Source organism: Hyposmocoma kahamanoa, unplaced genomic scaffold (assembly GCF_003589595.1).
Source record: "Hyposmocoma kahamanoa isolate Upper Pololo Valley unplaced genomic scaffold, ASM358959v1 91901, whole genome shotgun sequence".
NCBI lineage: Eukaryota > Metazoa > Arthropoda > Insecta > Lepidoptera > Cosmopterigidae > Hyposmocoma > Hyposmocoma kahamanoa.
The window spans coordinates 1,423-20,222 of NW_020654738.1; the positions used below are offsets into that span (position 1 = coordinate 1,423).

The 18,800-nt window shown below is 38.3% G+C and overlaps 2 protein-coding genes across 4 annotated transcripts; both read right to left on the minus strand.

Annotated features, from left to right (window-relative positions):
- Positions 1-5,898: 5,898 nt before the first annotated feature.
- LOC113236390 lies at positions 5,899-12,278 on the minus strand. Its single transcript, XM_026472425.1, has 6 exons — positions 12,073-12,278; positions 11,498-11,629; positions 10,806-10,902; positions 9,427-9,534; positions 6,741-6,902; positions 5,899-5,940 (listed from the first exon to the last, which is right to left on the minus strand). Exons 1-6 carry the CDS (start codon positions 12,276-12,278, stop codon positions 5,899-5,901), a joined length of 747 nt encoding a protein of 248 aa, XP_026328210.1.
- A 513-nt stretch (positions 12,279-12,791) lies between these two features.
- LOC113236389 lies at positions 12,792-18,794 on the minus strand. 3 transcript variants are annotated; one of them, XR_003310953.1, is made up of 2 exons: positions 16,790-17,138; positions 12,792-13,385 (listed from the first exon to the last, which is right to left on the minus strand). XR_003310953.1 is itself a non-coding variant. In XM_026472423.1 (2 exons), exons 1-2 carry the CDS (start codon positions 18,240-18,242, stop codon positions 13,059-13,061), a joined length of 675 nt encoding a protein of 224 aa, XP_026328208.1. In that variant the 5' UTR covers positions 18,243-18,794; the 3' UTR covers positions 12,792-13,058. The 3 variants fall into 3 exon arrangements, 1 of the variants encoding a protein (XP_026328208.1); XR_003310952.1 differs by having other exon boundaries at positions 16,745-17,138; XM_026472423.1 differs by lacking the exon at positions 16,790-17,138 and adding an exon at positions 17,895-18,794.
- Positions 18,795-18,800: the final 6 nt, after the last annotated feature.

Genomic DNA, 18,800 nt, shown 5'->3' on the forward strand with positions numbered 1-18,800 from the left:
TCCCATTCTTACGAATTGTAAATAATCACACGAAATAGTATGCTTTCAATATGGAAAGAAAGGCATTCGTACTCCAGAGTGTACAGTTTGTGATAAAAAAAATGTAATCATAAAAGTAAATAATTTGGATTGGAGAACCGGTAACACTCTTTGCACCAGATTTTCGGAACGTTGCAAAGAACCAGACTGGAACGAATGACTTAATTTTATAACTAACTTCTCAACTAGACATTCAGGGTCTTAAATCTTGGGAATTGGTCCATATTTGAAGTTTAAGTGAAAACCGCTACAATGCCAATCCTTTATTAATGGAATATTTACATAACAGGATTCGAATTATTTAGAAAGAAAGTGTCACTTTGCGTGATTATAATTTCATAAACCATATCACAAAGGGGCTATTTTTAGTTTTGACCAAAATTCTATTGTCTATGGTACTCGCTACTGATTCCGATTTTCTGCATCAGCGCCATTTCATTATATCCACAACTTCTTGAATTCGTTTCTGGACAGATACTTTCTTTGTCTTTGTCACCCTGACCGATGATTATAAGTGCCTAAAAACCATAACGCTTATTGTTTATAATATAAAACGACGAAGCTAGGAACACAACAAAAATATAATATAATAAAATAAAAATATAATATAATATAATACCCAGACCGACCTCATAATGTCCCAATTTAAAAAACACACTGTAGAGGTATACTGTCCCCTTACTCCTTACTCCCCTTATTTTTGAAATCGAGTGTTTCACGTGCAAGCTGGAAAATTAAGCAAGACTCAAACTGTCGGCTTCAATCCGGGCATGTTCCATTAAGAAAGAGCAGAGGAAAAATTCCTAATCTTCGATTTGATTTTAGTGGGGTAAATCCACTTTAAAGTTGAAAATAAAATATTGTATGAGTAACTACACGATATATTGAAGCATAGACATTAATCAGAAACATAAAACAATAAAGTTTCCTAGATAGATAAAAATCACGAAATAACATCTAATTTTCACATTTTTTCGATTTATTCTCCAAATGCTACGGGTTGTTAGGACAAAAATTAGATAATTAATGATATTTATGCATGATCGACTAGTGTCGTTACGGATTTTTTTTATACCTTTAGTTTTAGAGTTCTTCCGCTAAAATGAATTTGGCACTTACGACATTTTTAATGCGCTAAACACAACATCTCCTGTCGCATGTCACGGGAACTTCAAGCATATATTTGTTTCACAAATTAGTCATTACCGCTCCGTTGAGACGAGAGGATTTTGACAAAATTTGCGGCTGAGCTGTTTAATCGTCATCGTAAATTATCAATATTGATGGCTAATTGTCGGAGGTAAGTTTGTGAATTACCTACCTATGTATAACGGTAAAATAAAAAATATTATTTTCATGTGCATAAGCGCACTTAGAACTTACGAATTTTGATTTAATCAGGAATAGGATTGAAAAATCACCGGTATAAGAGTGAAGGTCGATGATTTTAGTTCTTATTATGTGCAGGATAACATTTAAATTAGTTTATTCCCGATTTCGCGGGCCACTCGATTGATATTGATACCATTTACATGTTTTACATTACATATTATAAATATATAATATTTGTAAAAATGACAGTACGATTTTGATCTAATTGATTGTTAGGTTACCTCTGCAAAACACACATACAAAGTCCAGAAAGGACTTATTACAGACGGAGAATAAATAGTTGATAACGTTGTTATTTTTTTTGTTACGAGAACTGATTTTGATATTGAACAAAATAATTACACATAATGGCAGGTATTTTACATTAGAGCAAAAGAAATTTAAATTAAATAAATAAAATTTTAAATTCAAAGAAATTTAACACATTGATAACACAATTATTGTATTGGTTTTTGTGTTTGACTCGTGACACCGCGTTCATAGGCGACGGTAACCGCTTTCCATCAGGCGGGCCGTATGCTTGTTTGCTGCCATAACATACAAAAAAAAATGCGGTTTGTCATTAGTTACAAAAACTGCAAATTTTGGTACTCGTCGCGACATCTGGTGACCTAGATACCGAACCATGCTGTCTTATATCGCGATCAGCAGGCCTCTTGACTTATTGGCCCTTGGGTGTCCGTTAGGATGGCTGGACCAAACGAGATATACAAATCAAACTATTCTCATTATTTTACTACCTATTTTCTGCTTTATTGACCTATTTTCTCACTCTCTCCCCACTCATAATAATTACTCTTGTATAGACCACGTTATTTTAAAAACAAAATGCCCAGCCTACTGTTTTATAGCGCATACATCAATCACCGATCATGATTCTGTTTTATTCTTCCTTAAAGCTAAACCTTCCATAGCAAATTCTCAAAAAAACAAAAACCATTAAATTACTTGACTATGTAAATTTAGAACTTGACCTTTTAAACTTTGATTTTAAACAATTATATAATATAACAGAAGTAAACCTAGCTACTCCCTATTTTCTTAACTCCTTAAACCGTGCCATGACGGCAAATACCCTTATCAAAGTTGTCTCAAATCGTAAAACACTTAAGAAGCCATGGATGACTCTGGGACTTCTAAGGTGCCTCAGAAATCGTGACCAGCTTCACCTGAAAGTCAAAAAATCACCAAAAGATAATGTCCTCAAGACCACCTATGCGAGATATAGAAATTATTGCTCGACAATCTTATATAAAGCTAAATCTGAATATGACAGGGAGCAATTACGTAATGCTCAAAATAACAATAAAAAACTTTGGAAAGTTATTAAGAACATCTGTTTCGCTTCCAAAGAGAGAAAACCTGCGCTTGAACTCGTATCTGCTAGTCCTGTTAATTCAATAGACAATATTAATTTATATTTCGCTAACATTGGACGTAGTTTGGCTGAAGGTATCCCCGCGGGTCCCATTGACCATTCCTCTGATTCGTGTTCTATTTCTAGTGCAAACACATTTGTCCTGTTACCTACTGATGAGGTCGAGGTGGAGGGAATTGTGGCGAATCTTCGTAGTGACTGTGTTGTGGGCAATGACGGCATTTCTGGCTCCTTTTTAAAAAAATCATACATACTTTAGTTTCCCCAATAACGTTCCTATGTAATCTTTCCTTTATTACCGGTGTCTTCCCCGATTCCTTCAAGCTCGCTATAATTCATCCGGTGTTCAAGAGTGGGGACAGAGGTCAAATAAACAACTATAGACCTATTTCAATTCTGCCCACCCTGTGTAAAATTCTAGAGAGACTTTTAAATAGCCGATGAATTCCCTGGAAAAAAGAAATTGTTGTCTACCTCTCAGTATGGTTTCCGGCCTGGTATTTCTACAAATAACGCTGTATCAGACCTAACTAACGAAGTCGTTGCTAAACTTGATAACAAGCAGAAGGTGATGGCTGTTTTCCTCGACCTCGCCAAAGTATTCGATACAATATCAGTACCACTACTCATTACTAAACTGGAAAGGTTGGGTATTCGAGGACTTCAGCTTGACCTTTTTGTAAGTTATCTTATTGATAGACGACAGTATGTTAGGATTGGAGATTTAAACAGTAAGGAACTTCCGATTACGTATGGTGTGCCCCAAGGCAGTATTCTCGGCCCTACCTTATTTTTAGCGTATATTAAAGGCCTATGTAACATGCAATTAAGAAACGGTTCTATTTTTACATATGCCGATGATACTGCCTTGATATTCTTTGGCGAATCCTGGGAGTCCGTGTTTTACTATGCGCAATTGGGCTTTAATTCAGTTTCTGCATGGCTTTCTCAGAATCTTCTCACCCTTAACGTGGATAAAACAATGTGTCTCCCTTTCTCTCTTTCAAGTCGTGGTCTTCCATCCGCCACCAGTTTCACTGTTAAGGCTCATTCGTGTCCTTCCTTTTCTAAAAATTCCTGCTCTTGTCCATCCTTACTCCGCACTCACTACATGAAATACTTGGGTGTCCAACTAGATAGCACACTTTCTTTTAGCTATCATATTGAGAGTCTTTCCCTACGGTTACGTAAATTATTTTATGTTTTTAAAAACCTCAGTCTCGTTGCTGACGTGAAAGTATTGAGACTTGTGTATTTGGCTCTCTGTCAATCTCTCACGACATATTGCATAACAGTTTGGGGTGGATCTTCCAAGCAGCAACTTCTTCGGCTGGAACGAGCGCAACGTGCGATACTCAAGGTGGGATGGAACCTTCCTTTCAGATATCCAACCTCTGACCTTTACAAAACCTGTGAGGTCCTTTCAGTATAGCACCTTTATACTGTAGGTAGCTGGCACACTTGCATGTTCATAGCAGGCATACCAACAATAAGCGTGTGTATTCTGAAGTCTCTGTCGTGTGTTATTCTATACAGGACCTAAATGAAAAATGGCTAGAGCACAGGCAGCGGTTGCCACCAGAATGGATAAAGTCAGCCACTGAACGTCCAGCTGTGCTGAAGGAATGCACACGTGAACCACGTAGACAGTGAATAATGTCCAATTTTTGTGATGATGGAGACGCTGGATGAATTGAAAATCCGTTTTCCTATTTCGATATTTATTGAAGCGTAAGAATGAATAGTGTTTATTAAAAATAAATAAAGAAATAAACCTTTATTCGGCTATTACAAATAAATATACAATGAATAGTAATAATTATATCTTAATTTAAATTAGTTAATAAACAATTAAAAAAAGATTACTAAATACATAATAATAGCCGAAAAGGTTAGCCAGCTCAGCTTAAAGCTGGGCAGAGCCACAGTCCTGATTTTCAGCTGAAGCCTGAGAAGAGGTAGAATGGCTATGCCTATTGGACAAAAACTGAAAAGAATAACAAGTATTTGATCTGTAACGTAAACATTTTAAATAACAAAACCTAATTTAGATTAAAATTATTACAGTATGCAGCGTGCTTTACGAGGCTTGTGTTTGTGTCAAACAAAATCTAAGCAACTTTAATATAGTCAAAACAAGATATCCAAGAAATATAAGAAATAAAATAGAAATACGGCCCAAACAACGCCCTAATTTGGAATTTTGCAGTAGAACGATGTTCGTATTAGCACCCAAATTATTTTATAAATTACCAGATGCTGTTAAAGAATTCAATTGTAGACAATTTAAAATGAAATTGCCTATTTTTTTAGTTACTTAATGCTACTACAATATTGGTGATTTTTTACTTGATAACATAAAATGTAAAACTTAACTATTGTATGTTGCATTTTTGACTTCCTATTTACCGGTTAAATTCCTTTTCTTGTTGTTTGTTTACGCTATTTATTTTAATTTAACGTTAATGCATGCTACATCTAAAATTTAAAAAAAAGAATGGTGTAAAATATTCGCATGCCAAGTTTATGGTGAAATTTAAGATCTAAATTAATATATTAAGACACGCAATGTTAACTACATTTTTCAGCGAATAAATATCTTGTATTCTTGTATTGCTCTTAAACAATATAAAATAAAATTAATAACAATAAGAATGATATCCGGTCAGCATAGTAATACTAAAATAAATTAACAACAGCTTTAGTAACTCTTTAATTCTTTTGGGAAAGCCATACAAAAGAAGCTACATTGCGAATAGGAGGAGGCAAATTACTCTATTTTTTCGCCGCGGCATGCTTAAAGCTCCCTTGAAATGCTGCAGTTCCGTGGCATTGGATAATTAGCCGACCAAGGCGTGATTGCGAAGACCATATAAAATTATGAAATAGGTAAAACGGTATTTATGTTTTATTATACCAAAAAGTAATGTGGCAAAATGTATAAACCGACGCGAATACGTATATAATAGTTTTTCTTTATTTAAAAACGGCGATACATGACTTCTAGGAGTTATTGGGTAACAAAATGCTCATGTGCAGTTTAAGTGCTCTGCTGCTTCCTTTTTCCCATTTTAATGCGGGATCGGCTTCTAATACATTACAGCAAAGAATGAATATGAGTTTTTGAGAATCTGAAACAAATAACAAACTGCATTCTACAAACATTTGAAAGTAATCCATTCATTATACAGGGTGCATTAATAACTAATCGTCGGTTAAATGTTTTTGTTCCATGACTTATATTAATTTACCAGATTTTACTTTCGTATTAAAATAAAAATATTGAAATAGATGGCTCTGAACAGTGATAACTCTGTGCGGTAAGAAAAGAAAGCGGGGATGAGGGTCTTTGAGGAGGACGCTTGCACGTTTGAAGTTACTATCTTACTAATTACTAAATGCAGCTCGAAAAGTGTGTATACTGTCACACAAAAAAGTAAAAACTTAAAAGTTTATATTTATATAAATATAAACTGCCTTCGTGGCCGAACGGTTACCATGCCGGAGTGCCATGCAGAGGTGCCAGGTTCGATTCCCGGGCCGGATGAAATATTCGTATGGCCTACAAAGTCATAGAAAAAAAGTGTTGTTTATGGTGTTAGTAATATAGTCCTAAGAGGTTGTTAGTATTTTGTGAATAATATAGGTAATAAATCGATACCCGTTCTATTTTTATTTGTTTTTTGTTTCTTTATTTATTTTTCACAAAATTCGTTTCTTTGTTCATTTTCCGAATTTTGGTTTTTGTGTCTTAATTTATGGTTGTTTACGAAAAAAACAAAGAAATAAAGTGCTCATTAATTTATCTATTATATCATCATCATCATTTTCAGCCCCATGTCACCCACTGCTGGGTATAGGTCTCCTTTCGCTCCTGCCAAACTCTCCGGTCTTGTGCGTCTCTGATTCAGGTTTAGGGACAATAACTCACCAAAATAAAATTATTATGTGACAGCATAATAATTCCAAAAGCAGTCATGAAGACGGGAACTTGACTCCGGATGATGGTGACCACAATCAATGAGCGCAGGCGCTTGCCTGAACGGGTGAACTCCCAGCCTGAGTAGAATATCGCCTTAGGAATTTTCTCAGCCTGATGGTGGACAATACGATAACAATAATTAATCTAGGTTAAATGTAACATCATGATAGAAAATGAAACTATTTTTCCGGATTTAAATCACGTATATTTGTTTTATCAAACAAACCCCGTAACGTCGGGCCCTTTACAGGTCCCATGGCCACGATTGACTGGAAAAATAGTATCATTTCCTATGTGTAACAATCGCGAAAACCTAAGAACTCGATATCATGATAGAACTAACGTAGTTTTTCTCTGTACCATCTGTACCGAGGTCTAGATTTTCAAATTTATTACACTATGGAAACGACACTATTCTAACGCATACTTATTAATATGTTAATATGTTGTTTATTTATAATTGCCTTATAATTAAAAAGAATAATTGAGTATAATTAATACTGTTAAAATAAAATATTTACTAAAATGTATGTAGCGTAAATTGGAATGTTTTTGTGGTTAATTAAAAATAAGGTATTTAAAATTAATAACAATTTGCTGCTACAAACGCGCGATTGCATCGATGCAATCGCTTATAAATCACGAGTTTAGTGTAGCGATGCAATCGCGCGTTTCTTTCGACGCAGTAGCGCGTTTGCATAGCGTTCTCATCGCTGCTTTAAGTCGCGCGTGTGTAACCGCTCTAAGACATTCTGCAGATGTTTTTAAACAATCTTTCTGATGGATTATGTGAATTTGAGATAGGCCGCTATTCTAGAAAACCATCGAATTGTAACTACACTGGAAAAAAGTGTGGTTTGCATTAATAATAGGGTAATTACACACGGCATCGTAACAATAGCGGCACCGCGGCGTCGCAGTTGTAGTCGCCCTTGCATTTGTATACACACGGCGGCGAGTGTTACCGTAATTTTCTACTAATGTACGATTTTAGTAGATGACGCCGTTTGGGCTGGATTTTCACCGCTGGTGCTGCGGTATGACGCCGTAACCATTGCGGCGTCGTCGCAGCAGCAAGAAACGCCGCCACCATGGTACCATGTGTAATCAGCCTTAGACATAACTTTTTACCATCTCAGTTAGTAGTAACCGTGTGAACTGTAAAGGGCTCGAAACGTTGGTTTGTTTAAGAAAACAAAAGTATCGATTTATTCATTTTTTAATTTTAACGCTCACGCTCATGGCCTCTCACTACGGAAACCCTGTAACGCGGGTGCCATGGACACACACCACAACCATAAATTACGCAAATGCAGGAGAGAAAGAAATGTACGCCATATAAATATTTCGCCCGTCTTACTGTTCAACAAGCATTTATAAACAAAGTACGAAGAACCACATTAACACGTTCATATCGGGGTGCACCACCGGTGGAGCACAGGCTAATCATAATAAAATGTACCTGCTTTGAGACAAAGTGCTAAGTAAAGTAAACGTGCTATAGTAAAATTGTAATAATGTAGTTGAGAAGTTAGCTAATGTGCCGTGACCGGAATCATGGCGATAAAATATAATTCTTCGGTCCACAAAAGTTTATTCCATAGTTAAGTCAAAAGGAAAAGACTGTAACAAGAAAAGGTATATAAAAAACAGGTACAACGCTACAAAACACTCCCTTCTTAAATACTAAACATGAGACAGACTTACCCCGAAAGGGCCAAGTTATACAGTATTACTAGATTAGATTAGCATTATAATTGGCACATGATTTAGGTTGGGAACTGGTAAAAGAATCAAAATTAGACGCAATTAAAAATTACAGCAGTACTGCTCGCTACAGCGATTGAGCAGGGAGTGATGACGGAACGAAACAAACAGAGAATGACGAAGCAAAGGAATTAAAAAACGATTCAAAATTTGAAAACAAGTGGCCAGTAACCAGAGAAAAGGTGATAAAAAGGTGGTATGACGATGTAAGGAGGTCACATCATCACACATTGAGATATATAATAATAGATATGGAATGACCACCAACAGCGCCAAGATCCATAAACAATAAGCAACCTTAATTGCACCATGACATTATACGAAGATAACATCTAATGCATACCATAACTCGATAATCGCAACGTTATCTTGGGACGCAATAAATAACCATAAGAGAATAGTTTTTGCATCAATACAAAACACATTCCGGGTCTGCGTCCTGGCGACAAGCGACATTCCAGAACATTCTCGATGATCTACAAAGCGACGCGATGCCACTCACCGGCTGGTATAAAGGATCGCACACCGGCGGCGGCGTGGCAGTTCACATTTAACCAGTAACTCGAATACAAGCTCCTAGTCGCTTGAGTTACGGCTTAACTTGTACTATTTCAAATTGTAAATTGTGAACTCAATAAAACCGCATACATTCCTCAATCAACGTTCTACGCTATTGAACTAAAAAAGACCCCGGACTCACATAACTTAGTACAAAATTTTGTATGGAAACATCTACAGCGGGAGAGGCGTAACGCACGTGCTTAGTACCTACTCAGTCTGAGCGTATTTCATACTTCCACTCCAAAGTAAAATCAGTTTACTACTTTTTTAAGCTTAAGAGAAATCCAAATAAAAATGAAGACCTCACCTCAATCATGATATTACCACCCGACAGCATGTAGGCTCCCGTTAACGCGATCACACACGATATATAGCTGAAGTTTGCGATGAGATTGGTTGAATTGCGTTCCAATGCCTGTGTAAAAATAGAATAACTCATTTTAGGCAGGACAAATGATTAAACCTGTTACTACAGACTGTTATAGGTAATGTTGAGACTAACTTTCCAGAGCTGCTTTTGCCTTGAGTTTACGGTGTTAAAATAGTTTAAATTTAAAATTCCCCGATACATTGTAAGGTTGAGTTTGGAAAACTAATTACCACTAAATATTCGGTGTAAATCATGTTCAGTTCAAATTGAGTGATGTTATTACAACATTTTATTGCTTTCTGATCTACACGATTCGATTTGCCTTTTTATTGATTCGCTTCAAAATCTCATCGCAATAAATCGATACAAAAAATCGTTAGATCGTATAAACTTGAATCGATGTGGAGTTGCCTCTTTTTCGTCTATAAAAGATTTTTTTACATCTACATTATAAGTATGGAATTATAACAAATTCCGTACTCGCCGTTTCTGCCCACGATTTTGAGCAAAAATGGGTTAAAACTTGGACGGGCTACCTGGGTTTTAACCAACTGCACATCTCTGGGTCCATTCGTTTGGGAGCTAGAATGTCATAGACACACACAGACACAGAGAAAAGCTTCATAAAGGTGCTTTTCCATCAGCGAGGTGAGACGAGATGAGACGAGACGAGGATTGAAATTTGTTCGACAAAATTTCAATTCTCTCCTAGCGCATCTTCGATGGAAATGGAGTGCTGGAGTGTAATATTAAACCATATTGCCTGCCTACATTGTGTGTTTATTAACTATCAATCGCGAGACTACGGGACATGTACGAATTAAGGGTCGTTACTGCCTCAGCTCGCATTAAAATTTTTCCCGCACTAATACTTCTAATACTTCCATATGCGTTTCAGCTATTGTTGAGGAGATCGCGATAACGAGCATAGCAAAAGCGCATAATCAAACTTTTGAGATCGGTTCTTTTCGGCGTCAGTCACAACAAACTTTTGAAGTCGGTTCTTTTCGGCTTCAGGCACAATAAAGTTTTGAAGATCGACTCTTTTCGGTACCAGTCACAATAAAGTTTTAAGATCGGCTCTTTTCGGTGCCAGTCACAATAAAGTTTTAAGATCGGCGCTTTTCGGTGTCAGTCACAATAAACTTTTAAGGTCGGCTCTTTTCGGTGTCAGTCACAATATAGTTTTAAAATCTGCTCTTTTCGGTGTCAGTCACAATAAAGTTTTGAGGTCGGGTTTTTTCGGTGTAAGTCACAACAGATTTTTGAGGTTGACTCTTTTGGTAGAGGCACTAGAGGTACGACAGTATACTTACCACCATTTTGATCATTGTTATTGACAGCAATAAGAGGCTTTCAGTGATTTGAATGCTGTACGTGCTCCCCAAAGCGTATTGGAGGTAACGCTGGATCCTGGTAAAAACAGATTACAACAAATTAAATCACACCACAATCACCGTCAGCTAATTATGACGATGGAGACAGTTTTAGGTCATGGTCACGCTAGACCTAAGCAGGTTGAGGACTTAATATGTTTTCCAGCGGTTGTGTAGCATCTTGGACATGCAGATTTCAACATAATGTTTCCTTCTTTGATTTCTAATCAAAACAGGGTATAACTCGTCACAGGGTCGAACTATTAACTCTCTATTGAAAAGCAATTACTCTCTCACTACAACAGTCGGGCTCTGGACTGGGTACACATTGATTGTCACTTTTTAAATGCCAATTAAACGTTACAATTTTCAACGAAGAATTTTAAAGTTTGTCTAACTCGCCGTAGCAGTGACCCACAGCTGTGTAGCCCAGTGTACATGAGTACTTCCTCTTGTTATAGTAGGTATTGATGGCATACACTATACTGTTGTGGCGCAAAACTCAGCCACGTCGACCGCGTCGCTAGTAGCCGCCGTTAAATCTTCAAGCGTGCAGGTGTTAGGGCATGCAGAGCACGATGTGAGGAGGGCCATCGTTTGACTACTACAGTTAAAAAACAATTATATGTTACCATAATATTTCTTTATGAAATTTGATGCCTGCGATGAAATCTTTGCGGAAATCCTTCTCTAAAACATCCAAGTTTTCGCCCGAGCGCTGCAAATACTTCTGCCGGAGACTGCCGAAGTACGCTGCCAGAGTCCTGCAAGATGATCAATGTAGGATTAATATGGCCGATTTAATTTTAACTTTAACGAAGCTTGGACAGGCTTGGGATGGCCTTGTGTTATAATGTTTGGCCATTTGAAAAGATAAATAAGAATTTGTGCCGCCAAGCAGTAAGGTGAGCGTGACGGGCGCAGTGGAAGTGCCTATCATATCTTCGCCATTTAAAGATCTGAGTGACATAAGTTGATACATCCCATGTAATTTCACCAGCACACTTGCCTTAACAAAAACCAATAATGCTCCCATTACTGCTTGGCGGCAGATATAGATGACGAACCCTTTAACAAGGAGCTGTACTGCTACGAAAAATGGCTAAGAAACGTGAGGAGAGAAGGAGGCTACACCGACAACAGCCTGGTTCCTAAAAAGGATATATAAATAGGATAGGAGGAAAAGTACTTTTGAATTTGTTCAAACCTGAATTTATATCCCACTAAGACTAGCGAGGTAGCAACCAAGCAGTCCACACCTGTCATCAGGGCTACCAGTAGCCACCAGTGTATTTCGACCAATATTCTCAAGATATTGACGACAATCCCTGTGTCTGCTGGAGTAGGGTACAGCACTACTTCTGTGCGAATGGGGATACCTGAAATATTAAGTCTAGATACATGCCGTTTCATTAAACATCTGATAGTGCGTGACAATGAAGTAAGAAGTGTCCGTAACCGTAATCGAGTTGTGTCGCTTTAAAGATGTATGAAGAAATGGGGTATTAATTCATACATACTAACTTTATTACATATTTAAAACTGTGGGTTGCGAAACTTCGGTGAAATAAAAAATTAAAAGTATTGAATCTCGACAATTTGAGGCATGTCATACTAAAAAAGAAGTATAAAATGTAAAAAAGATATGCAAAAGTATTTAAACAACATTGTAAGAATGTTGAATTAAAATTTGTTTACAATAAACAGTCGTTGAAAAGATAACAAATCGAGAGTTTCTTAATGATATACCTTTTTATTTGTTAGTTTGCAATAAATTGTATAGATGGCATTTCTTTGTTTGTTCTCGAAACTAATTAACGGTTTAGCTCTGAATTTTACCTTAACATATATAAATAAAAGTACAGATACTTCTTCGCGATTTTATTATATGTTATTATATAATCAACGCCTGAACAAGAGTGTTAGGGTCCTAAGGGACGTGAAATAAAAGTGGACTGTATTACAATAGGACTGGTATATTCGCCGTCTCAATCACAAGTGTCTTCGTTGAATTTAAATTTAAATAAATAATAGGGGTCGACCGTCGCCGGTGGCTGTCGATAAGGCGAGTGCCCCTGCGCCGCTGCCGCTCGCCGTGACGTCACGCTTGCCGTGTCGTCCTCCCCCGCGTCTCGTGCCGAGCGGGTATAAGACCGGTTCGCAACATGCTCCCCGGGTTGAAGTGTGAAGACTTCAAAGAACTGGAAGAGGGCAAATATTATTAAAGGCTCTTCGTATGGTGCCTCTCTTAGTTTTTAACTCCGCGACTCTAGTGACTCCATCGCTACCAGGGTAGAGCTGAGTGACTCGTCCTAGAGACCACAGTAGTGGTGGCAACGCCTTTTCTTTGACGAGAACAAGAGAGTTAAGTTTCAGCTCCTTAGTTGAAGTTCGCCATTTCGTCTTTTCTTGAAGCAGTGTAACATACTCCAAGGAAAAGCGCTTCCAAAAGTGTTGTTTCAGCAACTCAATTCGTCTGAATCTCTCGATGCGGTTGATGTTCGTATCAGGAACCTGCGGCTGAGGAACGGACATAAGTGAGCGTCCAATTAAAAAGTGAGCAGGAGTGAGAGCGGAAAAATCTGAGGGATCAGTGGAAAGAGGGGTGAGAGGACGAGAATTTAGTACTGCCTCTATTTGAGTGAGGCATGTAGCCATCTCCTCATAGGTCAAATGAGTTAATTGTAACAAGCGTCTAAGGTGATGTTTTGTAGAACGTACGGCTGCTTCAGCTAAGCCATTGAAATGGGGTGTATAAGCCGGCACGAATTTAAATTCGATGCCTTCTTGAGCAATGCGACCTTCTAGGTCCGACTGTACGAGGAATTGAGCTAGCTCGTTACAAGTACCAACGAAATTGGTACCGTTGTCAGACGTGATGCTTTCAGGCTTGCCGCGACGTGAAACAAAACGATTTAAGGCGGCCATGTACGCTTCACTAGATAGAGCCGTAACGAGTTCGATATGACAGGCTTTAACCGAATTGCAAATAAAGATTGCCAAAAAAGACTTTATTAGTTTGCAACCTCTACCCTTTCGGTCCGCTATCAATACTGGCCCGGCGTAGTCAACGCTACAATGTAAAAATGGGAACTCTAGCTCCGTTCTAGAAACTGGCAGCTGACCCATGATAGGTTGAACAGTTTCAGCCTTGTGTCTGAAACATCGCACACATTTATTGACGATACTTTTTGAAAGGTTTTTGCCACCTAAGGGCCAATAAGTTTGTCTTATATTTCCTAACATAAGTTGAGGGGGTGCATGTAAATATTTAATATGATATTGTTGAAAAAGCATTTGCGTAAAGTGATGTTTGCTGCATAACAAAATTGGGTGCTTTGTTTCGTAACTGTAAGGAGAATTGTCTAGTCTCCCACCAACCCTAATTATGTAATCAGAATCTATAAATGGACTTAAAGCAATCAATCGGTTTTTGTTAGGCAGAACCTTCCCGGCTCTAAAAATAGCATATTCATCAGGGAACATTTCCGACTGAGATTTACGTATGATTAATTTCAATGAGTTTTGAAGTTCATGAACTGAAAGATGTCTAGTTAATTTATTTGTTGGATGCCGGCAATTGTAAATAAATCTTTGTAAATATGCTATCGTGTTTTGTAAGTTTGTTAATTTAGATTTATTTTTGATTAAGTTAGTTATTAAGTCAGTGTTATCAGCATTATTATCAAGCGCAAAAGAACAAGTAATCAACTCGGGTAGATCCTGTTTCACGCTAACGTTGGGCATTTTTGGCCAAAAAGCTTCATTTTTTGATAAATAAGGTGGCCCCGACCACCACAACGATGAATCGCTGATGAGGTCAGCCTTCAGCCCTCGAGAAACAAGATCCGCCGGATTGTCCTTCGACGGTACGTAACTCCACGTATAACTCTCCGTGCTCTCCTGTATTTCATGCACACGGTTGCGAACAAAACTTTTAAGATTAGTAGGTGATGTAGATAACCACCCTAATACAATCATTGAGTCACACCAGAATCTGCAAATGGTGATGGGTAAAGATAAAGATGATAATACTTTGGTACACAGCCTTGCAGCCAGTAGAGCCCCGAGTAGTTCGAGACGAGGTATTGTTGTTGGCTTTATTGGCGCTACTCTACTCTTCGAGGTCAAGAGGTGCACCTTGACTGAACCTAAGGTATCTACGGAGCGAATGTAGAGGCAAGCCCCATACGCTCGCTCTGATGCGTCTGAAAATACATGAATTTCACGGAAAACAGGGTCATTTGTAAAAACCCAGCGAGGAACCTGTAATCGGTTAAGAAGGGGTAACGTGTTGGCAAATGACAGCCATAGTTGTTGTATCTCTTGTGAGACCTCTTCATCCCATGAACATTGTTCGATCCACAACCTCTGCATTATCATTTTGGCTTCGACAACACACGGTCCCACGAGGCCCAGTGGGTCGAAAATTTGACTGATGACTGAAAGTATGTGTCGCTTAGTTACCTTTTCACGAAGTTCAATATTTATAGAATACGATAGGATGTCTGAATCGCAGATCCAGTTTAAACCTAAAGTTTTTGATGAGGCATGAATGTCACTGTTTGAGATATCTAAGACGTTGTCTGATTGACAGAATAAAGGCGTAATTTGATGAAGAATTTCTTGACTATTTGACTGAAATTTTCTTAAATTGAATTTGGCGGTTTTTAAAGTGGTTATGACTCCTTTGCAAAGCTTCACAGTGTTTTCAACAGTTGACGAACCGCCTAAATAATCATCAACGTAAAAGTCACGTTGAATTGACTGTTTCACGTCACTATCGATAGCACTGGAGGCCAAACTGACCAGACACTTAGTGGCTAAATATGGCGCAGATGCTGTGCCATACGTCACTGTGTTAAGCGTGTAGGTTTTTAAAGGCTCTGATGAATCATACCTAAACACAATTTGTTGAAGAGAGCGTTGAGCGGGATTGAGCTCAATCGCTCTATACATTTTTTCTACGTCCCCGGTTACAACGTATTTGTGTTGACGAAAACGTAATAATATGGAGTAAAGGTCTTCTTGTACAGTTGGACCGATCATCTGGATATCATTAAGTGACAAACCAGAGCTAGAAGTTGCAGAAGCATCAAAGACTGTACGAAGTTTTGTCGTAAGGCTCGACTCACGGATGACACCATGGTGAGGTAAAAAATAATTTATTTGTTGAAGACAGCTAGAAGAAAGCTCCTTATTTTCGGTCATGTGACCTCGGCTTTCATATTCGTGCATGAACTCCATGTACCTATCTTTAAAGACAGGCTCTCTATGAAACTTACGCTCCAATGATAGAAAGCGGTTCCTTGCCATTTGAAATGAATCGCCTAAGACTGAAGGATTCTCCTTCAGCGGCATAGTGACTATAAAGGCGCCGTCGTCATTGCGCGTGGTGTTTAATAAGAAGCTCTGCTCACAGGCACGCTCTTCTGGAGATAAGGAGTGCTTAGCTGCGACAGTGTCTAGTTCCCAGAAACGTGATAAGTCTGGATAGGGTTCCTCATTTGCAAAATGGCAAATGGGGGACGAAGACGGTGACTTAAGACGGGCGACGTGCCCAGATATTAGCCAACCCAGTTTTGTCTCATATAACTTAGGTTGATTTTTACCTAAGTCAATAGAGTTATTGCATAAGACAGACCAAAATACTTGTGCACCGACTAAGATGTCTATGACTGACGGCATATTGAAGGAAGGGTCCGCTAGACTTATTCCCATAGGAAGAGGAATATTTTCTATGTCTATGTATGAAGAAGGTAAAGCTTTGGTGATATGTGGTAAAATAAGGCAGTCAACAGCAAGACTATAATCGTTATGGAAGGATTTGATAGTAAGGCTACAAGACTGTGTAATATGAGAAGTATTATTATTGATACCTGTCACCGTGGAGCACGCACTACGCCGTGACAAACCCAGCTTACCGCAGAGCGATTGCGTAATGAAATTAGCCGTGCTGCCGTTGTCGAGCAGCATTCGAGCAGAGTGCACGATGCCCTTGCCGTCTACCACCTTCACGAGCGCTGTGGAAAGCAAAACATGCGGAGGAGTAGTAAACTGTTTCGACTCGTTTGAAGTGGCAAAGTTGCTAGTTGTGGCAATGGCAGGCTCAGGGATAGGCCGTGACTCATGCAAATGCAATAGCGTATTATGCCTTTTTTTGCAATATTTACAGGGTACAAGGTTGCAATTATTTTCTAAATGCCCTGGACGTAAACAATTTAGACAGACCTTAGACTCGTTTGCCTTTTGTATACGCATTTCAATAGGAAGGGCTCTGAATGTTTCACAGTTAAAAAGAAAATGATTTTGATTGCATAAGAGACATGTAAATATTTTTTTATGAAATGAATTGTTTTTTTTGTTTACATTAAGATTTTCATTTGATTTTTGACTCTTTGTAGCAATAAGTAAATTTGAATTCGTTTTATAAGTTTCTATTTTGTGTGAGTTACCTTTACTTTCCTGCAATGTCTCCAATAAGTCTGCTCTGTTCCTAAGAAAGGTAATAAATGTGTCTAAAGAAGGTGGGGTAGTTAGAGTGTTTCTATGCTCTTCCCATACCCTGAGAGTGACACTATCAAGTTTCTCGGCCATCATGTGTATTATAAGTGTGTCCCAATGCTCAGTAGGCTGTTCTAAGGTAGACAGTGCACGAAGATTTTTATTTGTAACGTCTATAAGGCGACGAATTGCTGAACAAGATTCACTACGTATACATTCAATATTGAAAAGTTCCCTGACGTGGTTATTAACAAGTAATCTTTTGTTATCGTACCTATTGCACAATAAGTCCCACGCCGAGTCATAATTTTCGGCCTTAAAGTCCAAGTTATCGATAACGAGCAAGGCACTACCTTTCAGAGATGCACGAAGATAATGCAACTTATTGATATTATCTATATCTTGCCTGCAATGAATTAAAGAAACAAAAGTATCCCTAAACTCAAGCCAGTGTTGATAGTGACCATGAAAGACGGGTAAATTGATTTTAGGCAATCTAACACAATTAGATTTAAAACCACTTGCCTGTGCATCCTCAAAACTCGATACGGAACCATCCAGGCGCTCGCGGTGCTGTGCCGGCTGCGCTCCGAGCAGACTGCGTGCCGCCGCCACTAGCGCATGATAATGACATTCGAATTCTTCGCGTTCCGCGAGCTGGTCGTCTGCAGAGTCTGAAAGCGTCTCGATCTCACACTGTAATTTGTCATATTCCGCGTATAAGGCATTAAATTTATTGAAGCGGCTTTCTAAATCTAGCAGTTGTAAACTACTAGGTTTTTCGCCAGATTGAAGCACTGCTATGTATTTAGTAAAGATAGTCAATTTCGACTTTATTCCACCGCGTTTCTTAATCAACTTTTCTTCGGCCATAGCTATATAGCGGTAATGTGCAACAAAATAAATAAAATCTATTCAATAAGGCAATAAAATACAGCGGGATATTAGCTCGTTAGGAGAACAAAAGAACAGATGTGCAAGCAAACCGGACTGGTCAGCTGACGATGATAAGAAGCGAGCGAGTTACGTAAACAAGTTACCGTTATTTGAATTCCTGTATAGTTTAAATTACGCAAAATTTTGCTTTAAGCATATGAAGTAAAAATTGATTTAAAATGTAGATGAGAGATTGATGTGTTGCGAGCAAAGCATAAATAATAAGGCACTCACTAAATAAAGGCGGTTTTTGAATTTAAAGAAATGTTAACGAAAGGAAAAGATAAAAGGAAAATTGGAACGAACTCACAAATGAACATCCAAACCGTCTCCTAGATTAATCGTAGATGATCAGCTCGTTCCATTGCCCTCACGATGACACGCACTTTCGATGGGTCCAAAGTCCGTCGCGCGTTCGACCTCAAAATGACTTTCAATTCTCGGGCTTGTGCGGTTGCTTGACGAAGTATACTCCACAGGATGATAATGAAGAAG